The sequence below is a fragment of the Siniperca chuatsi genome, linkage group LG1, assembly GCF_020085105.1.
Source record: "Siniperca chuatsi isolate FFG_IHB_CAS linkage group LG1, ASM2008510v1, whole genome shotgun sequence".
Taxonomy (NCBI): Eukaryota; Metazoa; Chordata; class Actinopteri; order Centrarchiformes; family Sinipercidae; genus Siniperca; species Siniperca chuatsi.
This window is the reverse complement of record NC_058042.1, coordinates 8,625,949-8,641,307: the sequence shown is the minus strand read 5'-3', so window position 1 is coordinate 8,641,307 and position 15,359 is coordinate 8,625,949. Positions and strand designations below refer to the sequence as shown.

Genomic DNA, 15,359 nt, shown 5'->3' with positions numbered 1-15,359 from the left:
TCTTAGCCCATTTAAATGAAGAGAACATAAGTAAGTTAGTCATTTCTATAATCTGCATGAGTATAATCTAGTGTGAAACTGACCCATTGAAGTTTATTTCTTCAGGATGTTGGAACTACGTAATCTTTTTCAATTTACGTCATGAGAAAGGTGTGGGAGGAACAGACATCATCCACTGGGTGGAGGTGGCAAACACAGGGACCTGCAGACCAGGAGGAGCCACCATGTATCACATGTTCCACCAGACGTCTACATGCACCTCTTCAAAGAAAAAGGAGATAGGAAGAGAGAACTTATATTTTTCATAGTGAAAGACAATATGCATGGATATCAACAACATTCATTTTGATATAATAAACAACAGGTCACTGTCTGGCTTAGCTGTATGCTTTAAATCAGTGATTCCTTTCTGTTCCAGTGAATTGGGATGAGTCTGTTTTGCATTAGGAATTCAATATCCTTGTTTACTATATTCTGACCCTCTGACAGCTGTGTAACCTGGGGAAATCCATCCATATTTGACAGTTTGCTGCCATCTTCTGGTGAAATCACATTATTACCTCCAATTTGGCTCAGATATTGTCAATGTATTTTAAATTTCCTTATTTTTTCAGACTTTTGGAAGACTTATTTTTTTAACAAGACTTGTAAACTACAGGGCTTAATTTGGTCTCTAGTTGGATTTTCAAACTAATTACTTACTAATTAGTTAGCTATTCTACACGATGAAATAAAATGGAACCTAGGTAGAGTATAATGGGGATTCTGATAAAGAAACAATAAAAATCTGCTATCATTCTGTTAATTTAATTTTTTTTTAAATCAAAGAAAAGAAATATCTGTTTCAAGACAACAATCAATGAAAAACCAATGTTAGTGCTATCAGACAGAAGAAAATCCCACCTTTGCGGTTTTCTGCGATAATGGCTGGCTACTTTTAATTTATATCCGTTTGTAACATGGCAACTTTAATTTTACTAGATAGACTGAGAGAAAAATAAGCTTTGTAACAGTTAATATATATTGAGTGACGTGTGCTGATGCTTGAAAGAATAATGAGCAGTAAGAAGCCCCATTAACAGTCTTTTGGATATAAAACTAAAACATTTGAGAAGCATGCTTAATGTTAGCTAGTCTGTTTGCCACTGTGGGTTGAGAATGATATATGCCCGTAAATTGGTATTAACGGTAACTTAGTCATAATGTTGTGATTAGTTAGCTAGATACTGGTCGAAAATGATAGCTAAAAGTAAAGTACATCTTGGTCATAGAAGGCAACTCCGCCACGAGTCTCTATCATTGCAGCTAATGTTATGATGGCTAACTAGCGAAGGCTAATTATTATGGCAGGTTTTAGCTGTAGCTGTGCTAACGATATAGCTAACAGCATTGCTGTTGTTGTGATTGTGGCTATGGTTGTAGCTATTGGCTATTGACATGGTTGGCTGAATCTCATATTACCTGACAGAACTACCAGGTTTAAATCTGAGTGTTACTATCACATGTACTGTAAGAGTAACTTAGCTAGCCAATCACGATCACAGCAACGGCTAATGTTATAGCTATAGCAATAGCTACAGGCATAACCATGGCAACAGCTACAGCCGTCGCCACAGCAACAGAATGGCTGTAGCCACAGTAAAGGGGCCTCTACTTGATCTACTAGTGGTGTGGTCCAGTCAGTGCTATAACTAACTCGGCTTTCCTCATTGCCAGACTGTGTTTAAGAAACTAGAAAGAAAATAGTTCCTACATGAAACTGCTCACAACAACGTCTGTGGATTATCTTGAGTAACCGGGTCATGATTTCTGGAAAGAGACATTGCAGTTGAGTTTTTCAAATGTAGTTTTTTGGCGCTTTGAGCACCACAAGCAGAGTGCCATATAGTCCCATTATATTCAAAAAAAGGCAGACATCTCTACAGCTGATATCTCCAAAACTCACACCAAAACAATCTAGATGGATAAATAGCACTACAGGTAAGAGGGAAAATATTTATTTTAGATTTTGGGTGAACTGTCCCTTTAACCATCAATTAAAAAATCTCAAACGTAAAAAAACATAATTACAAGAGAAGCACAAATTATGGATAAGTTGGGAAATATCATGTTTTTTCTCCTGTACTGTCTGACTTTTCACTTTTTAAGCTAGGTAGCTAACAAGCTAAGCCATACAAGCTAAGATCCTATAACAGTACAAGTACTGTATTTAAGTACAATTTTGAGGTACATTCACTTTACTTGATTATTTCCATTGTATGCTGCTTTATACTTCTACTCCACAACATTTCATTGGGTGATATTGTACTTTTACTGCACTGCATTTATCTGACAGCTATAATTAGGCCTACTAGTTCACTTTTCAAATTAAGATTTTAAATAAAAAACGTGATAAGCTTATAAAATACAACACATTGTTTTTTTTTAGATTAAACCAGTGGCTCCCAATTGTTGGGCCTCCACCAAAGAGAGATTTGCACTGAACTTCTCACATGGTTTCATTTAAATAACAGTTCAAGCCCAGAAGAAGTCAAATTATCCAATAACTCACAAACACACATTAGAGAAAAGTGAAAAATAAATCAATACAGATTGGTTATCAGAACTAATTCCACTTCGACCAGCTACAACATTAAAATGCTGCTTATGCATTGATGCATCAGTATTAACACTCTATAATTTCATATATATAATAATTTATCACTCACAGGGGCCATTTTTTTTTGCAGAATGAGTACTTTTACTTTATAGGCCTACTTCAAGTACATTTTGCTTATAATACGTTTTTGTACATTTGTACTTCTACTTAAATAGGATTCTGAATGCAGGACTTTTACTTGTAATGGAGTATTTTTACATTCTTGTATTGGTGCTTTTACTTAAGTATAGGGTCTGAATACTTCTTCCACCACTGCACATCAATCAATCATTAGCTACTTGTAATCAAAATATCATACGACAGGATTTCATAAATTAGGTTATAGAAAAACACATCATTAGTTTTTGTTCTAGCAAATTGATAACGCTATAAATCTGGGAGAATTACAGTGTATATTACTGCACTGCATCTAGCTTCTTAAGTTAAATGTCCAAAAGTTAGGCTAAAGTCACCAGAACTTTTTCTCAATTGGCTTTCAAATGAGTTCATTCAAAGATGAACAAGACTACCAACCCTCAAGACATTGGGTAAATTAAATTAGGCTCAATGCAGGCTTAGCCAGAAGTCGATCTATGGGCCAGTCATCTGGCCAATCCATATTTACAGATTTATGGAGATTATGTGTAGTTATCACCAACCTCTAAGGCTGGTTTGGCAGTCCTTTCCAGACAAACAAGGGTCTAAATGCTACAACTGAAAGCCTGTAATTGCCTGTGTATAATGGCTGTCAAACATTGCTGACTTTGTTTACACGATGATTTACTGGTTTCAAGACATTACTAACAAGGACTTTAATAATTGCTGAACATGAATGGTGTGTAATATGGAGCTTCTCTACATTTACATTTACAGTAAATGCAAATAAAGATCTGTAAAATGTAAAACTATTCCACAAATGTAATTACCACTTATGTGTTAAACCAAAATTTACTTAACTTCATAATTTACTGCATTTTCACATTTTATGGTCTTTGCAGCAGATGAAAGCCCCTTCATATCCACCCCCTCACAATGTGTGGCTTCTACTCATGGAGGAAAATCTATACAGAAAAAGTGGTACTAATATAGATTAATCTATAGGCTGTACCACTGGTCATGTGTATTTGCAAACTTGTAAAACTGATCTGTTGTGCTCTTTAAATGTTTGACAAATTATTCTTTTAATTATTCTCGCACTAGTATGCAGGTTGTAACAGATCAGCTTGTGAGCTCTACACAGCTGATAAACCCCATAATCACAGCACTTCAGACAACAATTGGCAGCAATAAGATGTGTAGTTGTAGTTAGATTTCTGGAAACCTGAACCTCTGCCAGCAGGCCTCACATTTTCTAAAATATTTGCACATGGATTTCCTTCATTGTTTTATTAATCCTGTTGATGCACATCAGTGCTCAGTGGAATCCCTCATGATTCATTCACTCTAAGTAAAGATGATTGTTACAAAACACATTCATCTGATGTAACCAACCACTGTTCCACTGACTTAAGCTGACTACCTCTCATAGAAAACTGGCAAGGATGTGCAAATCACTAGAAAATCAGAAAGCTCACCTGGGGATGCCTGTGCTTTGGCCTCTCAGCTGACTCATTATTCAGAAGTCACATTATATTATCAGGCAAACGGATGACTAATCTTGCAGACTAAAGGCTGCTTGTATAGGCAATTTAAAAACTGCAATGTAAAAACAATGTTATGCTTGAGGTGAAGCTGACATACAGGGTTGAAACATCGCACCCAGCATCTGAGAACCTGAACCGTATCATTCAATGGCTAATGTTTCGGTTGACCTTAATGGCTACAAATGTCCCACCTTAAATACCATAAACTGACACAAAAAATGAATCTGTTTTATTTATCTATCTTAATCTATCAATCATATATGATATGTATGCTTACATGGGCTGCTGTGTGTTCTTTTAATCCAATCAGTCTCATCAGCTGTTCTTAGAGCTGCCTTTATAGGCTGAGGTAAGACCTGACTACAAATCTATATATCTGTAAACTAGTAATGGGCATCGCCACAAATCCACAGCACGCAACTTCCACAACAAGCCCTCAACTGCTATTTTAAAACAATGAACTATATAACAATATGTCCTGGATTGAAGCCTATCCACAGGTGGCGCTGTGTTTCTTTGTCCTGAAACACTCACACACATACTGCACATACATTGCTCTTTGGCTCTGTAACTAATTTCTGTATTTTTCATTTTTATGCTTTGGTGGCCAGCTGACAGCAGAGGTAGAGAGATAAGTCTGATGGAGGAGAAAGAAGCTGATTATATGCAACAAAGGTATGTGGTTTCAAATGTGGTTTGAATTCAGATCTATAGTATATGGCATGCACCAATTCAAGTTCTTATTAAGAGTCATGAGCACTTCCCCCCATTACCACCCCCAGCTTTCTCTCTCTCCTTCCTACCCTGACTTAGCCCCCTTCTCCGGTCCTTTAACACTGGTCCACCGCATGATTTCCCTCACAGAAATTGTTGCTCTAGTGGAACATTTAATGCACAGGGGCTCAAATTTCGGCTTCCCCAGTGCACAGCACAGTGTTCCAGCCAGCCACAGTCTGCACACAAACCACTTCCTCTATCTGAAGCAAAGTGAAGAAGAAGAAGAAGAGAGAGGGCAGGGGGGAAGTAGGACCATGAAGAAATGGATAGAGGCAAGCAAAGCAGCTGATAGAGGTAAACAGAAATAGCAAGTGAGTGAGCAAGTAGGAGTGACAGTGATTGAGTTTCTAATCAATCAGTCTTGTGTTTTTTGTAGACGCACGCACTGCAGAGTCCTCATGAGTGTGTGCCCCTTTGTGTAGGTGATGCATAGCTCAACCATGAGTAGACAATTCCACAGTTCATTCACTCAACGCACAAACATATCGCTCCAGTCTCGCCTTCTCTTTATGTCATTTTCCACCAGTTTTTAATTCATCAAGTCTCCTCTCCAGCTACGTTTCCTTTCACAGAGCCTCTCATTTGCTCTATTTTTTCACCTGCCGGTCATTGGGGCAGATTTACGGAGTCCTCTGATGGAAAAAAGCCCCCATTCCTCCCAGCCCTCACCAGACATCATTCATGTCAGTGTCAAGGAGAGGTGCTTCTGAACTTGCTATGCTGCTATAAAGTTATAATTTTTAAAATATTGCGTAACCTCTCTTCCTGCTTTTTTTTAAATGACCTTGGTAACCCTTTTGTTGAGTTATAGATAGTTAGATTTATAAAGGTAATAGATAATGCAATTAAGATGTTGTAAGGAGGGCGATATACTGTATCAGTGATTTAAGGTTTAGTGTTGCTCCCATTTGGAAAAAGAAACAAACTGAGTAACCAGACACACATATACATTCTTTCTTTATTTCTCTCTCTTTGTCACTGTGTATCTGTTTCTTTTCCTCTTTCTCATACATATTCACCACACACAGAGTCTGGAAAACAAGACACTCACATTAAGTCAATGACAGCAGTACAAAGGCTTAACATGTGGTAGCAGTTAAGCAAACATTTGCAATCCAATAGACCTAAAATACTGGAAACAGCAAACAACTTCTCATTAAATATACAGTATATATGACAGCAGAAAGATAACTTTTGCCCCATATGCTTCGTCAAGGTCTGATACAAATATTCTTCCATTATATAGTATATATTGTACTATATACATTAGTAGGGACAAAAAGTAAACAACGCTACCCTACTCTAGTTCACTTATTTTCTCTTTACAATAGCCAAAGACTATATATTTGGCTCTCATAAAAGTCAGTAAGTAAGGGGAAAACACATTCAAAACTTATAATTCCCAGACGATCATTCCCTGAACTGAATGAGTGAGTCATTTTGGCAGAAACATACATTTAAATATTCCTTTGGTCAGCTCTGTCCCCACCAATGAATATGAAGTGCCTTTTATGTTCATTTGGTTTCCATTTGGTGCCAAGTTGAAGGGTACTAGACTGGCACTTCACAAATTTCTGACTTGTTCCTTTATATTTTATGGCTTTGCCGTGCCATAATGGTGCCGAGGCAGGTAAATATATCCTACAGACAATTGAGATGTTAAACAAATCTTAATGTAAAGACATAAAACATAGATACAAATATGTATTTTTTAATAATCACCCATGATTGATGAGTCACTGACAATGTAAATCATGCCTTCGCATTGTGGCTTCAGTGAAAATCTTTTTTGATAGAAACCATAACTTGTGTTACAAAAATCGTCACAGTCCCATTTAAATCCACCCATTCTGTCCTCCATCAGTACAAACACACAAAAAATATGGAATTTTTCTTTCTTCTAACTAAGGTCATCTGAGCAAGTTGCTTCAGTCTTCTTCTGAGATGATAGTGTAACAAAAACAAAGGTGGTGTGGATGTGGTTGTGTGGTCTTCCTATCTCAAAAGCAGCAAGGACAGACAGGCTAGCTCCTAGTCCAGCGCTAAGTCCAACGCTCTTTGTTCAATTAGTGCAGCTCCCGTCATTGCTTACACAGCTTTTTGGCCAGCCTGAGGCTTTCACTCCCAGGCTTAGCACTAACAGGCTTCAGCTTATCATAAAAGTAGTGGAATGCTATTGAACCCTTTGCAGAAGTCTGCGTCCCTTCCAGTGTACTGCCAAAAGTGAAGACAAAGACCCTTGAATCATGTTTGCCTATACTTGAGGGTCAAAAAGCCGGGTCAGCTCACAAAATTCCAAAGAAAATGCAGTGTCTTGTAATTTCTGACTGAATAAGAACTACTTCTGGGTGGTTCAGGAATCAGAATCTCACTGTTATCTAAAAACTGGGGGATTTGTTACAATTTTGTCAATTTGTGTAATCCTTCTGTTTTCTGGTCTGTTGTCTGTTTGTTTACATCTGACAAATGGCTTGAATCCTAACTGCTAAGGTTTGATTGCATTCCAACTTTCCTCCAGTTGATTGTGTTTGATTGAGCTAGTAATCAAACTTGGAACGCATGCAAGGTCTGATTATTGACAGCCGCCTGAAACCAGTGGCATATTTCTACCACATGGAACAAGTGACACAGTGTTGTTCAGTCTGGGCATTTGCCTTGATTTATTATGACATAAAGCAATTTAGATGCAATTTCCCACGACAGAAGTATTGGATCATATTAAAACTTAAGGGATGGCTCAAGGATATCAGAAAGATATTACACAATCAAAACCTTGCTCCAGGCGGTGCACTCCTTGAATACATGATTATGTGCATTTTTGCTATGTATTCATTCTGATTTTATATTGTCAGAATATGGGCATGCTGTGAGTGATTCTGTGAGTTGATGACTAAAATAAACATTTCAAATAGTTGAAAGGTCCTGGGCTTTGCTCTAGACTGACAAATGAGAAAGTAATGTGCAGTGGTTCGAACAGTCTGTTGTTGTCCAATAACTATTTTATTTTTTATTAAAACCAAATAAAAAGAGTGTGTTTTGTCATTGTGACTAAAACAGTCCATCTCCAATCTGCTTTGCCTTATGAGTGTGTAGACGTCCCTCTCTAACGCTTCATCATGTAGCAGCTAATAGCTCACATGCACAGTCACATCTGTGCGGAAACAGCTGGTGTTAGGACCAAGTATTTGAAGCTGTGAGAGAGAATACAACCACACTAATTAGGTGAAAGGCCTGCATTTCTTTCTGGCTTGAAGACCAAAAACAATAATTTAATTGTCTAAATCTGTGTGTTCCTGGTCTATGAAGGGTTTGAAGCAGGCTGACTCATTTTGCATCCAAGTTCTGTTTCCCTGATCAGACAGGCATAGAGGCTGATAAACTGTAAATGATGGGAAAAGTGACATTCTCAAGGCATCTAAAGGCACGTGACCAGTGATATAAAAGCAGAAGGAGCACTTTATGGTACAGATGGACTCATTGCTCATAAACTATGTAACTGAACAGGGGGTTCCCGCTGTCAACATCCACAGGGGTAATATTTACCTGTGCCTGGCAGAGGAAAGACGCTCAGCATGCAGGAACCCTGTGCAGCTCTGGACCCTGCTCCTGGAATCATGCCATCCTCTAACTGTAAATCACAGAGCAGTAGGGGTCGTTGAAAAAGTTTAAAAGTCTCAGTTGATATTTCCAGCTAAACATCTCATTCCTGGACACCAGCTGTTAAATTTTAAGTAAAAAAGGGGCACCGGCCGGCTATATATCTTGGTGGTTTTTGGTAAAGGTAGCTGTGCATTTTTTTCTATGGCTCATTTTTCAGACTTTGTTGTGGACGGTATATGATGTTCATTATATGTTTAATGTAGTGTGTCCAGTGTGTGTGTGAGTCTGTATGTACTGTGTGTATGGAGCCCACTAAATGTTATCTAATCCAGGTATTGCCTGGGACATTATGTATAATCATATAATGTAATCTAAGCCTGTTCAAATGTCCCTAAAGATGGCACAGTTTAAGAAATATTTAATTTTCATGACTTAGAATACATTCAGCTGTGTTTGTGGGAATCATCTTCCTCAAGGCTTTATATCATCACGCTAAGACATGCATTTTTTCAGTGTAGTCCTTTTATACTAAAGTATGATGATGAAAGAAATTATGTCCAAATGTTGGCAGGCAAATGTGCATTTTTCTGCAGTGATAGCTGCTACTCTCCCATGATCCCATTCATCTCATTACAGATTGATAAATTATTGTAAATTATCTTCCCATACTTGGAGATTTGTAAGACATACACAAGGTCCACTATGCTCGACCATTAGCAACTTGAACGCATCCAAATCCAAATCTGAATCTGACCAATGTCATTTTAACTCAACACATAATCCATTGACCATAATAAGGTACACCCAATATATATGCACATATACCAATACTACATTAAAGTCTGTAATCAATGTACAGTCCCTCATCACCCCATCATACTTGTATACACATGAGTGTAGTTGAGGGTACACAGTCATCATTTCCTGAGAAACTAAAATCCAAATTTAGCAGATTAGTACTATTTATTTTCTCTCTATAAAAACACTCATTGATTCATCTAAGTTCAAGCCTAAGTGGTATTTAGCCTGCTGTTGATTCAGTCAGGGCTTTGCGCATGTGATGTTTTAATAGTTGATACTTTGTAAAGTGAGTTGGTTCTCTAGAACATGTGGTGACCAGAGACACCAATAACTTTAGTTATAACTTACACATTGTGCTATCATTTATTCCAGTGAAACACTTTTTAACCTCACACAAGCTTCCCAATACAACCACGGTTGAATATGTTAGCCACTGGGAAGCTGCATTCAGTGTCAGTAATGCTCTTTTACTTTCCCCACCCAAATTTATTCTGCTAGAACCGGCAACCTTCCGGTCACAAGGCCACTCCTCTAACCTTTAGGCCATTACTTCCCCCATTCACACATTCATATTTACATTTCAAATTTCCCCCCAGTGTCGAGGGGCCTCTGACTATGGGGGCCTTGGCTGACCTAAGGGCAAAGCCCCTGGTGGTGAGAGGCCCTTTCGCACCAGACCTATACGCTTGGTCAGTTATCCATCCCCAATGGCAAATGCCACAAATGCTAAGATCACATTATATATACCAAAATAATTGCACGACTGGTTTTTGTGTCCAAAATATTACACCCAACATTAACTCCTGTCCGTTCGAAATTGTTGTTGAACCATAATTAAACTAACCATGTTGACCACTATCTTGGTTTGCCCAGAAGATATACTGCTATAAACTGTAATGTGGTATTTTAATATGATCATTGTCCATTTACAGTAATCATAATCTGGACTCACAAATATATTTTACTTCTGATTCTACCTATGCATGGAGAACAGACCTTATCCTGACGCAATCACATTTTCATTTTCTTTTTAAAATCTCAACCTAAGCAATGATTTCAGACTGTGCCCCCTCTCTAATCTTGGCAGATGCTTTTGAACACAATGTACAGCACAAACTATAACTGGACTAGAACCCATTTAGGGCAGACACCTTCTGCTTGCCAAATTAAATAGTTCTCTGAAAAATACAAACATAGTTAGGGAAACTGAATCTGTCTTCTCCTGAGCAAACAAACTGCCAAGCCTGACATGAAAATAAGCTGAAGGCTTAAACTCTCGTTGGAACAGTAGCTGCCAGGGTGTAGAACAACATAAAATACCATCACACATAGACTTTGGAAACACCACACCACAAGATGTGTTGTATTAACCATTGATGTGTTGTCATAAGGATTGCATTTAAAAAGTCTGTGAGAGGGACTTAACTTGGTGTTTGAGTGGTCAACCTGCAACAGACAATTGCGTATAAGCTTTGTGAAACCTAATAATTACAACCAGAAAATTGTAGACAGTTTGGTTTTCCATTGAGATCCAAGAGGAAAAAAAAGCCTAGTACAATTTTTCCATCTGTCTCACAATGAATGTAAATGTAAACGCAATGAAACAGGAGTGCGTGTTCTCCCATGATGAAGCCATGACATGGTTTATGTTAGACCACAGGATGGTATGACCTAAGTCTCTGTGTCAGGACTTTCGAGTTGTGAGTTGCTTGATTGAATATAGGAATGTGGTGAGTGACCGTAATTCATTTTTGCTATTTTTTTTGTGCCTATGTCCTGGAAAGTAACTACAAGAAAGTGGCTTGTATAAAAGCTGATTGTATATTATATGTCTATGACTGTCTCACACTCAGCGCTATTTTATATTCATTATTAGCACATTGGGGGAAAAATCCTTACTGACATATAGCACATTACTACGTCCATGGAAGTAATTTCATATGGGCAGCAAGGCTTTATGTTTAAGCTGGGTGTCGACAGACATGGCTTTGCCCTGAATCTGGATGTGTGAGCTTTGCGAAGTTCCATTGTCGTCCATCTTGTGGCGTGTGGCTTTAGTTTCCACATTAGTCTATTTCCCACTATTGCTACTGGCACAACTCAACCTGCACAATGCTCTGCCAGAGATCTGGAAAAGTTAGAATGACTCACTTGAGCTCACATAGAAACATTTACTTCTCTCATTCTCTGTATGTGGCTCTTTAATATGTTCATTTTTATTATACAGTATATTGAGATTCTCCATTGACATTAAACTAGTAATGAGATTGTATTAGTTACTGAATCATTGTTTTATTCTTTGGGAAATTCATGCAGTGGACACGTGATAACAAACAAAACAGAGCTGAATAGTGTGCTAAGGAGACAAGTTGATGATTGGCGAAAAAACATTTCTTTGAACCACTGGTAGATTCATGGTTCCTGTGATGATTGCATCCCTTTCAAACTCCTAAATTGATTTGGACCTCCATGGTGGATCCAGAAACAGTAGATGACTGAAGTACAGTAACATGCCAAATCTCAGAAACGCTGAGCAAGGTCTTCTGAGACAAACTATTAAGTGGCTAATAACACAGTGCTGTAGATGCTTAAGTCAAAGTTTTTGTTCTTCAGCTGTCCTGTCAACAGGATAAGTACTGTGGTGATGTTTGTGTTTTGGACACCAATGGACTTTTAATATCAAATTGAAGAAAAATAAAAGAAATAAAAGTTCTGTCCAACAAGTCCAGATTTATTACATTAAGTTTCTGAAAAGGGCCGTGTAGTTGGGTGAATATTGACGACAGGAAAGTTAAAGGTGTGGTAATTGATTTTTTTTTTACAACCACTGGGCAGACAAACTCCACAGCAAGCCGACTAAACCACAGTCCTAACATATTATCACCATGTAAAGCTGTTATGGCCAGTATGTTGTTATACAAATATTGATTAGTGGACCTTAAAGTTGCTTTAATTGATTTTTGCCATTATCACCAGCTTATAACGTTGTATTGTTACCTACTCAGGTGTCCTTGTCCCCAAATTGTCAGATGGTCAGGCCAGTGCCTTGAATAGTAGCTTGCTGTCATCGGTGGGTGAGTGTGTGTGTGTGTGTATATAAATTTTTATTAAATTTTTTTAGGATTTTACAGCGGGGCTTTTATCTAATTTTATTTTTCAAGCCACTGCTCAATAATGATAATAAAGATACACATTACACAGTACATGTTGTTGTTTTTGAGAGTCAGGGGCTGACTGACATGTGAAATTACATTTAAAAGTGCCTTAAGATGCAGATCCATCAAATGCAGGCTCAAAAAATTCTCTAACTAAAAGGAAGTGACTGTCAAAACCCTCAAATTCTCTACAAACTACACAGTACAAAGTCAGTACATCGTTTAGATAATATTTACCCAGTATGTAGTTCTGATTGCTTGGAGACATTGCCCAAAGCCATGAATTGTATCTGCATATCTGTGCCAGGCCTGTTGAACTTGTTTATGGTAACTTGCTGCCTTCTATCTAATGCATCTTGGGACAGGCTTCAGCTCTCCATGACCCTGAAAGGAATAATTAGGCAAAGAAAGTTAATGATGGGAGTGCAGAATAGGCTTGGGCCGATTGTCAATTTAATTGAGAATTGACGATGTATTGAATCCATCTGCAATGCCGTCTAGCTGCCAATGCTCATTGATTTTTTTATGTATTTTTGGGGGCCAGAAAAACACTGCCATGGTGAATTCTAAGGTGTGTGTACATGTAATGCAATTCTGTCTGTAGCCTACCATGCATTTACAATTTGATGCGTCTCTTACCTAGCATCATCCTAAGATAGAGCTCAGAAGTACAGAACAAGCTTGTCTCCTTGTTGTAGGTTAATAAACAACCACATATGTGCGTAGCCAATGTGTGGTTGACTACAAGTGAGAGAGAGAGCGAGCGGCAGAAAAGTGACGGTGAATGGAGCAGAGCAGAGGAAAAGGTTAGCAGTAAGTTGTCAATATGGCTGTAAATGTACAGTGTAGCTTACAGTGTGTCAGTTAATAAATGCTGCAGCTTTTTAAGACCAAGAAAAGTCTTGTCTGCTGTTTCCCAATTGCTGGAAAAGTGAAGGGTTTTTGTCGGTTGAACACAATGGTTGAAATGCCAAACAGATCAATGATAATAATTTTAAAATAAGTAATTCAATAGCACCCCCAACAGAATTATCAATTGCCAATGGCTAGGGGGCTTGATGGGTCGATGCAGCTGTGCACATGATGACACAAGCCTAGTACAGAACAGTTGGTCAGGTGCCTATTTTACATCCAACTCTGCTTATTTACTCCCAAATTAACAGAAGCTCAGCATATAACGCTGCATTTCCGATTTGCCGTTCCCGAAGATACCACAGTGACTTGCACATAATGATATGTGGGAAGTATTACGTATTTCCACTTCAGCTTAGCTGTGGGTAGACAATCTTTGAAGCTTAAAACCATAGATCTCAGGTTGATTGTACATCTATGATGGACTGTTTATTCTAAATACCATCTTTATAAAACATCCACAGAAAAAATAAAGAACAACCAAAGTAAAGACTGTTTCAGTTTAGTGCACACACACACACACACACACACACACACACACACACACACACACACACACACACACACACACACACACAGAAATAGATCCTTGCTATGTTTATGTACTCATCACAGTATAATTTTGCTTATAGGTGGAGTATACACATCACTTTCCTACAACAGAGGAATCTCTTCTTAAGCTACATGCATACTCATAACATACAGTAACAGCAAAAAAGGCTTCTAGATACATGGTAACTTTTTTTTTAAAACAGTCTGCATTCTGTAGAGTAAGAGGATTTCTGCATGGCAGCCTAAAAACCACTGAATTCTTCCCGGCCTGCATTCTGTCACTCAAGTTGTCCTCATCGAAATCCGTTCACATTGCTTTGATTTTTATTGCTTCAACACTGGTTGGCCATTTCCTCTCATTCCCGAAAGATGATTTAATACATCTGGTGAAACAAAAGATATGGGTTTAAATCTTTAAACATAGTTTAGGGAAATGTAAACGCATTTAGTTAGTTTAGTTTAGTTTAGGGAAAATCATTCTTTTTACTTCACCACATTTATGTGACAACTGTAGCTACTGGTTAGCATACAGAAATACCTTGTGAAAAAGTATTGTTACAGATTTAATATTTAACCATATGTAAAGTTGTTAAGAGTTGCTTCATGTGTGCCATCTACAACATTAAAGTGTTGCTTACTCATTAATTAATTATTCGATTACAGTATCACTCATTTTATGTACCTTTACTTAAGTTACATTTTGAAAGCAGGACTTTTACTTGTAATAGAATATTTTGGTACTTTTGCTTAAATAACAGATCTGACTATCTCTTCCATCCGAGCATTTGTCCAGTTAACCTATTTTCATATTGAAATGAGTGAAAACACAATTACACCAGAATACAGAATTTTGTTTTTCTGTATTCTGGTTTTTCTGTGTGGATAATAGATGGAGTCTTATTTGGTTCATGTATTCTACTGCACATAATGCTTAATAGAGAGCTTCCTGCAGATGATCTCCCAACACTTTCTCCAGGTTAATGCTTTATGCAGGGCTACTTGCTGGAACTGTGCAATAATCTCTCCCTGCCGTCCTCACAGCAGATGATACGAGGCCAAAGAACAGGCTGCTGGAACAGCAACATGTTTCAAAAAGCTCCTTGGAGGACTTTGAGTGTGTGCTTTATTGCTCTAAAAGCCATTTATTGTTTCATCTTGCCCCTGCCTTACTTGGCTGAGATTTGTGGAAAGTAAAATCTATAGCATCAATTACTGGCAGGTTTAGGGTTAGGGAAAGTACTTTAGTCTTTAGCCTCTAAGGGGTGTTTTTAGACATCATTA

At 37.9% G+C, this 15,359-nt stretch overlaps 1 protein-coding gene across 2 annotated transcripts in view; it reads left to right on the top strand.

Moving 5' to 3' along the window:
* The first annotated feature begins 1,919 nt into the window (after positions 1-1,919).
* itga11a (integrin, alpha 11a) overlaps positions 1,920-15,359 on the top strand; it is a 68,066-nt gene continuing 54,626 nt past the window's right edge. Inside the window, exons 1-3 of one of the 2 annotated variants that reach the window (XM_044190012.1) lie at positions 1,937-1,980; positions 4,893-4,956; positions 5,204-5,352. In XM_044190012.1, the coding sequence (XP_044045947.1) occupies positions 4,922-4,956; positions 5,204-5,352 (184 nt within the window). In that variant the 5' untranslated portion in view covers positions 1,937-1,980; positions 4,893-4,921. Of the gene's footprint in view, positions 1,981-4,892; positions 4,957-5,203; positions 5,353-15,359 lie in introns of both variants that reach the window. The other variant, XM_044190029.1, reaches the window with a different exon arrangement.